At 35.9% G+C, this 9,840-nt stretch overlaps 1 protein-coding gene across 1 annotated transcript; it reads left to right on the top strand.

Annotated features, from left to right (window-relative positions):
- Window positions 1–927: 927 nt before the first annotated feature.
- Window positions 928–4,061, top strand: LOC309962463 (casein kinase I-like). The gene has a single exon (XM_082840324.1). The coding sequence runs from the start codon at window positions 1,068–1,070 to the stop codon at window positions 1,812–1,814; it is 747 nt and encodes a 248-aa protein (XP_082696450.1). The 5' UTR covers window positions 928–1,067; the 3' UTR covers window positions 1,815–4,061.
- The last annotated feature ends 5,779 nt before the right edge of the window (window positions 4,062–9,840 follow it).

Below are 9,840 nucleotides of genomic sequence, written 5' to 3'. Positions count from 1 at the left end.
AATATGAACAGACCAATCACAAGCACTGAAATTGAAACTGTGATTAAAAGTCTTCCAACAAACAAAATCTCAGGACCAGATGGCTTCACAGTTGAATTCTATCAAACATTTAGAGAAGAGCTAACACCTATCCTTCTCAAACTCTTCCAAAATATAACAGAGGGAGGAACACTCCCAATCTCATTCTACGAGTCCACCATCACCCGGATACCAAAATCAGACAAAGACGTCACAAAGAAAGAAAGCTACAGGCCAATATCACTGATGAACATAGATGCAAAAATCCTCAACAAAATACTAGCAAACAGAATCCAACAGAACATTAAAAGGATCATACACCATGATTAAGTGGGTTTTATTCCAGGAATGCAAGGATTCTTCAATATATGCAAATCAATCAACGTGATACACCATATTAACAAATTGAAGGAGAAAAACCATATGATCATCTCAATAGATGCAGAGAAAGCTTTCGACAAAATTCAACACCCATTTTTGATAAAAGCCCTGCAGAAAGTAGGCATAGAGGGAACTTTCCTCAACATAATAAAGGCCATATATGACAAACTCACAGCCAACATCGTCCTCAATGGTGAAAAACTGAAACCATTTCCACTAAGATCAGGAACAAGACAAGGTTCCCCACTCTCACCACTCTTATTCAACATAGTTTTGGAAGTTTTAGCCACAGCAATCAGAGAAGAAAAAGAAATAAAAGGAATCGAAATCAGAAAAGAAGTAAAGCTTTTCCCACCGCATGCCGCACTAGGAAGTCCAGAGGGAGCCAGTTTTCCTGCCTTAGGAACCACCCCCGCTTTCTTTCCCTAAAAGGGAAGAACCCAAGATAAAGGTTGGGTGTACTAGGAAGTTTCCCAGCTTGTTAAAAATACACCTTAATCGAACTTTTAAAACCGTCGTTTAAGGAAGTGGCAGTGAAGCTAGAATCTCAGAAGGCCAGGCATCCCCAGTTGCTGTACGAGAGCAAACTCTATAAGATTCTTCAAGGTGGGGTTGGCATCCCCCACATACGGTGGTATGGTCAGGAAAAAGACTACAATGTGCTAGTCATGGATCTTCTTGGACCCAGCCTCGAAGACCTCTTCAATTTCTGTTCAAGAAGGTTCACAATGAAAACTGTACTTATGTTAGCTGACCAGATGATCAGTAGAATTGAATATGTGCATACAAAGAATTTTATACACAGAGACATTAAACCAGATAACTTCTTAATGGGTATTGGGCGTCACTGTAATAAGTTATTCCTTATTGATTTTGGTTTGGCCAAAAAGTACAGAGACAACAGGACAAGGCAACACATACCATACAGAGAAGATAAAAATCTCACTGGCACTGCTCGATATGCTAGCATCAATGCACATCTTGGTATTGAACAGAGTCGCCGAGATGACATGGAATCATTAGGATATGTTTTGATGTATTTTAATAGAACCAGCCTGCCATGGCAAGGACTAAAGGCTGCAACAAAGAAGCAAAAGTATGAAAAAATTAGCGAAAAGAAGATGTCCACACCTGTTGAAGTTCTATGTAAGGGATTTCCTGCAGAATTTGCCATGTACTTAAACTATTGCCGTGGGCTGCGCTTTGAGGAAGCCCCGGATTACATGTACCTGAGGCAGCTATTCCGCATTCTTTTCAGGACCCTGAATCACCAATATGACTACACATTTGATTGGACAATGTTAAAACAGAAAGCAGCACAGCAGGCAGCCTCTTCAAGTGGGCAGGGTCAGCAGGCCCAAACCCCCACAGGCAAGCAAACTGACAAAACCAAGAGTAACATGAAAGGTTTCTAAGCATGAATCAAGGAACAGAAGAAGCAGAGCAGATGATCGGAGCAGCATTGGTTTCTCCCCAAATCTAGAAATTTTAGTTCATTATGTACACTAGCCAGTGGTTGTGGACAACCATTTACTTGGTGTAAAGAACTTAATTTCAGTATAAACTGGCTCTGGGCAGCACTGGTGATGCTGTGTCCTGAGTTGTAGCCGCTGTAATTGTGAATATTAACTGAGATAGTGAAACATGGTGTCCAGTTTTCTATTGCATTTTTTCAAGTGGAAAAGTTAACTAAATGGTTGACACACAAATTGGTGGAGAAATTGTGCATATGCCAATTTTTTGTTAAGATCTTTTATTTTGAACTATACTGCTTTGAGATCTCATTTCAGAAGAACGGCATGAACAGTCTTCAGCCACAGTTGTGATGGTTGTAAATGCTCACAATTGTGCATTCTTAGGGTTTATCCATCCCTGGGGTTTGCAAGTTGTTCACTTAAAACATTCTTAAAATGGTTGGCTTCTTGTTTGCAAGCCAGCTGATAATGGTAGCAACCAAAGATTCCAGTGTTTGAGCATATGAAAGACTCTGCCTGCTTACCTGTGCTAGAAATAACAGCATCTAAAGTGAAGACTTAAGAAAAACTTAGTGACTACTAGATTATCCTTAGGACTCTGCATTAACTCTATAATGTTCTTGGTATTAAAAAAACAAGAAAAAAGCATATTTGTCACAAAAATTTAGTTAACATCTTAAACTGAACATGTATGTATGTTGCTTAGATAAATGTAATCACTGTAAACATCTATATGATCTGGGATTTTGTTTTATTTTGAAACGGGAGCTTTTTTGTTTACAAGTTCATTAAAAAGTATAAACTGTTTCTCTAAGGAAATGAGATTTTTTTTAAACAAAAAAAATGCCTTGCTGACTCACTATGAAATCAAAATCTCCCCAATTTTTTAATAGACTACTTCAAGTCATTTGTTATGTAACATTCTTTTGCGAATCGTTGTAGATTTAGTGTCATGACTTTTTCTCAGATTTTTTATTTAAAAATATTTTTTTTCCCTGAAGCGGAAAGGCATTCTTTCATTTTTCTTTTTTTATGACTTGTAGGCACAATACCTAGTGCTGCAGCTGCAACTGCCAGGACTTGGTATTGTAACTTTTGCAGCCTCATACTAACAGCTGGACTGATTTTGAATAAGAATGAAAGCGTTAAAGGGTTTAACTACAAAATGAAACTATTGTTTAAATTCCTTGTTGATTGGCTCTAAGCAGATTGACTCCTAACCTTGGAGAGCATCATACCCTGTGAGGTTCTTGTGATTGCTGACCCTCCCTATCCCCCACCCATTTCTATAAATTATGTGCAGTTCATCTCTCAGTCTTATGTGTGGCTCTTTTCTTTTTCTGACCCAAGAGAAAGAAAAGCTTAATAACTAATTCATTAGTGTAATTTATTCATTTATAGCACATCAGGATAAGTTAAAAGAACTTTTGTCTAAAAATGCTGCCAGGCGCCTATTTGTATAAATGCAGGTATTTTGTAAAATAACCTTGAAATTGTAAATTGACATGTGTTTGGTCAGATTGTGTCAGGTTTGTTTTCTTCCTTTTTTTTTTCTTTTCATTTGAAAACTACGTTAGCAATAATTAATTCAATGATGACCACATTCTGCCATTAAAAGATATATTAGCACCATCATACTGCAGAAATCTTAATGAGTATGAACCTTGGGGTAGGCAGCTTCTTTGTTTCCTTTCTATCCACCCGTGTTGGTTAAGGTATTTGTTTCTTGACTAATAAACCCTTTGATACTTTTAGCCAGAAATCAGTCTCTTAAAGCTATTTTTGAGTATAGTTTGTGTAAAATAAAAATGTTTAGCTTTGGTAATAACTTTTCCAAGCTGAACTCCCTCTAGCAAGATATTTTTCAGTGCTTTTATTTACTATGCACTTAGACTATGCACTTTTTCTGAAATATTTTTGTAACACTTTTTTGTATTTTTGCCATTTGAAAAGGTTGTGGTGTAGTTGGTCTGTAATTAAGTTGCAGATTTAAAACTGCTGTTAGCTTTGTAAATCAAAATATAGGTGTTTTTGTCCTGGTATATTGTCATTCCATCTGCAGCTGGAGCTGGAATACCATTGATCTTCTAGCTACCATTCATTTTCTTCACAGTTCACAAAAGAAGAATGTGAAATTCAGTGAATGCTGTTACTAATCCTGTCGGGAGATGAATCTCATTTCACCAAAATTAAATTACGTTTTTCCACTAAAATGATGATACAAGTTGAAGACACATCACTCTGAAATTGGAAGACCTCACCACTTAAGGCTCCGCAGTGGCTTACTCAGTTGAACTCTAGGTTACTGCTCTTTACTTTGTTCACCCATTGGGGGTGCAGTTTTTTAAATGTTGGGAGATGGTCATTCTAACTACTGTTGAATGTCTCTGTTTTGGGAAGGTATAACAAGAAAATAAAAAATAATATATATGAAGGGAAAAAAAAAAAAAAAAGAAAAGAAGTAAAGCTGTCACTGTTTGTAGATGATATGACAGTACACAAAGAGAATCCTAAAGATGCTACCATAAAACCTCTAGAACTAATCAATGAATTTGGTAAAGTAGCAGGATACAAAATTAATGCACAGAAATCTCTGGCACACCTATACACTAATGATGAAAAATCCGAAAGTGAAATTAAGAAAACACTCCCATCTACCATTGCAACAAAATGAATAAAATATCTATGAATAAAACTACCTAAGGAGAAAAAAGACCTGTATGTAGAAAATTATAAGAAACTGATGAAAAAAATTAAAGATGATACAAATAGATGGAGAGATATACCATGTTCTTTGATTGGAAGATCAACATTGTGTAAATGACTCTACTACCCAAAGCAATCTACAGATTCAATGCAATCCCTATCAGACTACCACTGGCATTTTTCACAGAACTAGAACAAACAATTTCACAATTTCTATGGAAACACAAAAGACCCCGAATAGCCAAAGTGATCTTGAGAACAATAAATAGAGCTGGAGGAATCAGGCTCCCTGACTTCAGACTATACTTCAAAGGTACAGTAATCAAGACAGTATGGTACTGACGCAAAAACAGAAATATAGCTCAGTGGAACAGGATAGAGAGCCCAGAGATAAACCCACACACATATGGTCACCTTATCTTTGATAAAGGAGGCAAGAATAAAGAGTGGAGAAAAGACAACCTCTTCAATAAGTGGTGCTGGATAAAGTGGACAGCTACATGTAGAAGTATGAAATTAGGATACTCCCTAACACCGTACACAAAAGTAAACTCAAAATTGATTAAAGACCTAAATGTAAGGCCAGACACTATCAAACTCTTAGAGGAAAACATAGGCAGAACACTCTATGACATAAATCACAGCAAAATCCTTTTTGACCCACCTCCTAGAGAAATGGAAATAAAAACAAAAATACACAAATGGGACCTAATGAAACTTCAAAGCTTTTGCACAGCAAATGAAACCATACACAAGACCAAAAGACAACCTTCAGAATGGGAGAAAATATTTGCAAATGAAGCAACTGACAAAGGATTAATCTCCAAAATTTACAAGCAGCTCATGCTGCTCAATAACAAAAAAACAAACAACCCAATCCAAAAATGGGCAGAAGACCTAAATAGACATTTCTCCAAAGAAGATATACAGACTGCCAACAAACACATGAAAGAATGCTCAACATCATTCATCATTAGAGAAATGCAAATCAAAACCACAATGAGATATCATCTCATACCAGTCAGAATGGCCATCGTCAAAAAATCTAGAAACAATAAATTCTGGAGAGGATGTGGAGAAAAGGGAACACTCTTACACTGTTTGTGGGAATGTAAATTGATGCAGCCACTATGGAGAACAATATGGAAGTTCCTTAAAAAACTAAAAATAGAACTACCATACGACCCAGCAACTCCACTACTGGGCATATACCCTGAGAAAACCATAATTCAAAAAGTGTCATGTACCAAAATGTTCCTTGCAGCTCTATTTACAATAGCCAGGACATGGAAGCAACCTAAGTGTCCATCATCGGATGAATGGACAGAGAAGATGTGTCACATATATACAATGGAATATTACTCAGCCATAAAAGGAAACGAAATTGAGTTATTTGTAGTGAGGTGGATGGACCTAGAGTCTTTCATACAGAGTGAAGTAAGTCAGAAACAAATACAGTATGCTAACACATATATATGGAATCTAAGGAAAAAAAAAGAAGAAAAAAAGGTCATGAAGAACATAGGGGAAAGATGGGAATAAAAACACAGACCTACTAGAGAATGTACTTGAGGATATGGGGAAGGGGAAGGGTAAGCTGTGACAAAGTGAGAGAGTGGCATGCACATATACACACTACCAAACGTAAAATAGATAGCTAGTGGGAAGCAGCTGCATAGCACAGAGAGATCAGCTCGGTGCTTTGTGACCACCTAGAGGGGTGGGATAGGGAGAGTGGTAGGGAGGCAGACCCAAGAAGGAAGAGATATGGGAACATATATATGTATATGTATAACTGATTCACTTTGTTATATAGCAGAAACTAACACACTATTGTAAAGGAATTATACTCCAATAAAGATGTTAAAACTGAAAAATAAGCTCTCTAGATGGGAATAGCTATGTTAATTTTGTGTATTTTAACGTAGTTGTGGTGCCACTGAAAGTGATTTCTCAGTGAACTTTCAGGGCTTATCGAGGGGAGATACTGTTTTCTAGAATCACAATATACTATCATAGTCTAATATGCACCACAGATCCCTTAATCAATCAAAACGTGTGCTTGCTCTTCTTTGAACAACTGCCTGATATGTATCTAATGCTATTTGGTCAATAAAGCTCCCTTATGCTAGGAGGAATAACTAAGTCATAAACTATGTTTATATACATATTTAGAAAATAGTCTTAATTAAAATATTAGGTGTCTGATTAGGATTTTCATTCACTGTGAAATTGATTGAAAGTGTATTTTTTTTAACATTTCATTATAATCTTTCTTCCACAATTTATTGTAATTCCAAAAACTTAGAAGAATGTAGTGAATGTTTTCCCTAGTGGGTAAGTATTGCCAATTCAGAGTTTCCATAAATAAATTTCCAGAGATATCATTGTTACAGGCTGAATTATGTCCTCACCCCAAAAAATGTGTATGTTCAAGTCCTAACCCCTAGTACCTCAGAATGTAACTGTATTTGAAGACAGATCCTTTAAAGAGGTAATTAAGGTCAAATGAAGTTGTTAATGTGGGCCCTAAGACCATATGGCTGGTGTCCTAATAGGACACAGACTTGTACAGAGAAAAGACCATGTGAAGACAGAGGGAGAAATTGCCATCTACAAGCCAAGAAGAGAGGTGTCAGAAAAAAATCAAGAATTGTGGGTTTGGAAGAATTTTAGAGCATTTTCTTGTTTGAGGTCCTCAATATCCATTCATCTCCCCAATAATATATGATTTCCTTTTGCAAAATACAACTGCATCTTCCCAATTGTTATTTTCTGGTGATTAGATCCTCCCCTCCAAATTTCTCTCTCTACTTGAAGGGTGTGATCTTAACTTGGCCAACTGGACTTCTTTTCATAAATTTTGACTCTTGAGCTGAGTAAAAGTAGGGAGTAAGTGGTCCATTTATTTTTCCCTCAAGAAAACTTGGATGAGACTCTCAAACCCCACTACCAAGAAAGTGAGAGCAAGAGAAAGAGCTTCCAAATTGTGAATGCCTAAAGTCAACTGATTATTTATATCAGTAACATATCTTCTCTATTCCAATTCAGGTGGTTATAAAGGACCTTCTTCTTGAACTCTCTTATGATGTTTTTTAAGTTTTGTATAGTTAGTTTAGTACAGGATGTTATTTTTTTTGGCAAAGTAGGTGGCTGATACATCTTTTATTTTATCATAACTTAGCCCACATAGCACATTAGTATCATTCCCATTACCAGAGACATCACAGGAGCCAAAGTAAATAGGGTGCAAGAAATCTGTGAATTTGATCTACTACAGTTAGGGCATGGCTAATCTATCCTAGAATCTAAATTGGAGCTTGAAATTATTTTCATTGTAGTTCCAGTATTATATGTAATATTACAGAATAAACTTTTCCAACACAGACATCCTGTGATTTTATTATACTTCAGTGCATGATGATGATACACAGTTTGGAGTTTGACCTAACAACCATGCAGCCAGCAATGGAGATGGGGGAGAAACTCTCAGGAGAAAATCCAATAGAGTATAATACAAAAGAAACTGAGAATAATGTTTATTTAGAGAAAACGGGATTGGTCAAACTAGACAGAATGAGCCTCGTGATAAGGTAATTTGAGAACTGAGAAGGGGTTATTTAGCATTTGGTAACATAGTGGTCACTGGTGATCTGGTAAGAGCAGATTGAGTAGGGTAGTGAAGAGCAGAAGTCTGGCTGAACTTGATGAAGAGGAAAATGCAGATGAGAAAGTTTTGCTACTGACAACTCATTCAAAAAGCTATGCTATAAAAGGGAGGAAAGAAATGTGGTTATATTTTAAAAGTAGCAAGTGTTTTGTTTTTAATAGTTGGGAGAACGTAAAGAATGTTTTATTTTGATGAATATAATAGATAGGGAGGAATTGATGGTGCAGAAGAAATTTCAGGATTAATAACCTTAGAAGATGAAATAGGATGGACCTGGAGCACAGGTGGAAGGACTGACCTTTGATAAGATTAGGGTGTTTCCTTAATTGTAGCAAAGATCAGATGACAAAGGGGAGAGGATAGTGTATGGAAAATTTGAAAAAATGAAAGAAAATATTTAATACTTTGAAATATGGATTCAACTTTAAAAATCCAAGAACAGAGAAATGAACCATATCATGTAATATAATGCAGCCATTAAATAGGAATCTTTTAATGAGATAGGGGAAAAAAGCTCATGTTAATTTTAAAAAGAGGATTAATGCTGTGTGTATACAGTATGATAACAAGTATGTAAGAAATATATAAGAATACCAACAGTGATGCTAAAATACTATTAGTGGTTAAATATGAGTTTTGTTATGAGCAGGCTTATTTCATATTTTATATGTTTATATAAATCAGGGAAATAATTTTAAAAGCCGTTTCATAATAACAGATTAATACAACATGAAAAGGAATTCTCAAATTCTCTATCCCACCTCACAAATTCCAGCATATAAGTAAACTAATTCTAATTTCTTTTTAGAAATTTCAAATGGAAGGCCAAGTAGTAAATAAATTATGCAAAATCAAGGACTGCTTTTAGAAATATTTGAGAATCTCCTAAAGAAAAACTCCACAGAAGAAAATCAACTTATATCCAGCATTTTAGAATGATATATTTAGAATGATATACATTAGTCATGATATATTTTTTACCATAAGTAGAAGAGGTGTAAGAATTCATAAATGGTGTATAAACAAGGACTGAAAGGGGACACTGTAAAGCTAAACATGTATCCAAGAACCACTTTAATCTCCACAAGGAAGACTACAGAGGAGATTCTGGGTACCAGGTTGGCAGGGGCAGGGCTCAATTTGCTCAGATTCAGTATTCTGCTATGTCAGTTGTTCTTATATCCCACAACCTAGTCTCATTCCTGGAGCTGTTAATTCACAGAAAAGAGATCTTCAGGATTTAGTGCTATTTTTAATTAAAGGTCTCTTCATTGAACATGTTGTTAAATATATGTTATTAAAACATCTAGCTTTCCCACCAACACTGTAGGACCCATTACAGAGAACAGTATGGGGGTTCTTTAAAAAACTAAAAATAGAACTACCATATGATTGAGCAATCCCACTCCTGGGCATATACCCAGAGAAAACTCTAATTCGAAAAGATACATGCACCCTAATGCTTTTAGCAGCAGTATTTACAATAGCCAAGGCATGGAAGCAACCTAAATGTCCATCAACAGATGAATGGATAAAGATGTGGTACGTATATACAATGGAATATTGCTCAGCCATAAAAAAGAATGAATT

Source organism: Leucopleurus acutus (genome assembly GCF_964270905.1).
Source record: "Leucopleurus acutus genome assembly, chromosome: 5".
Lineage (NCBI taxonomy): Eukaryota > Metazoa > Chordata > Mammalia > Artiodactyla > Delphinidae > Leucopleurus > Leucopleurus acutus.
This window is presented reverse-complemented; position numbering and strand designations above follow the sequence as displayed.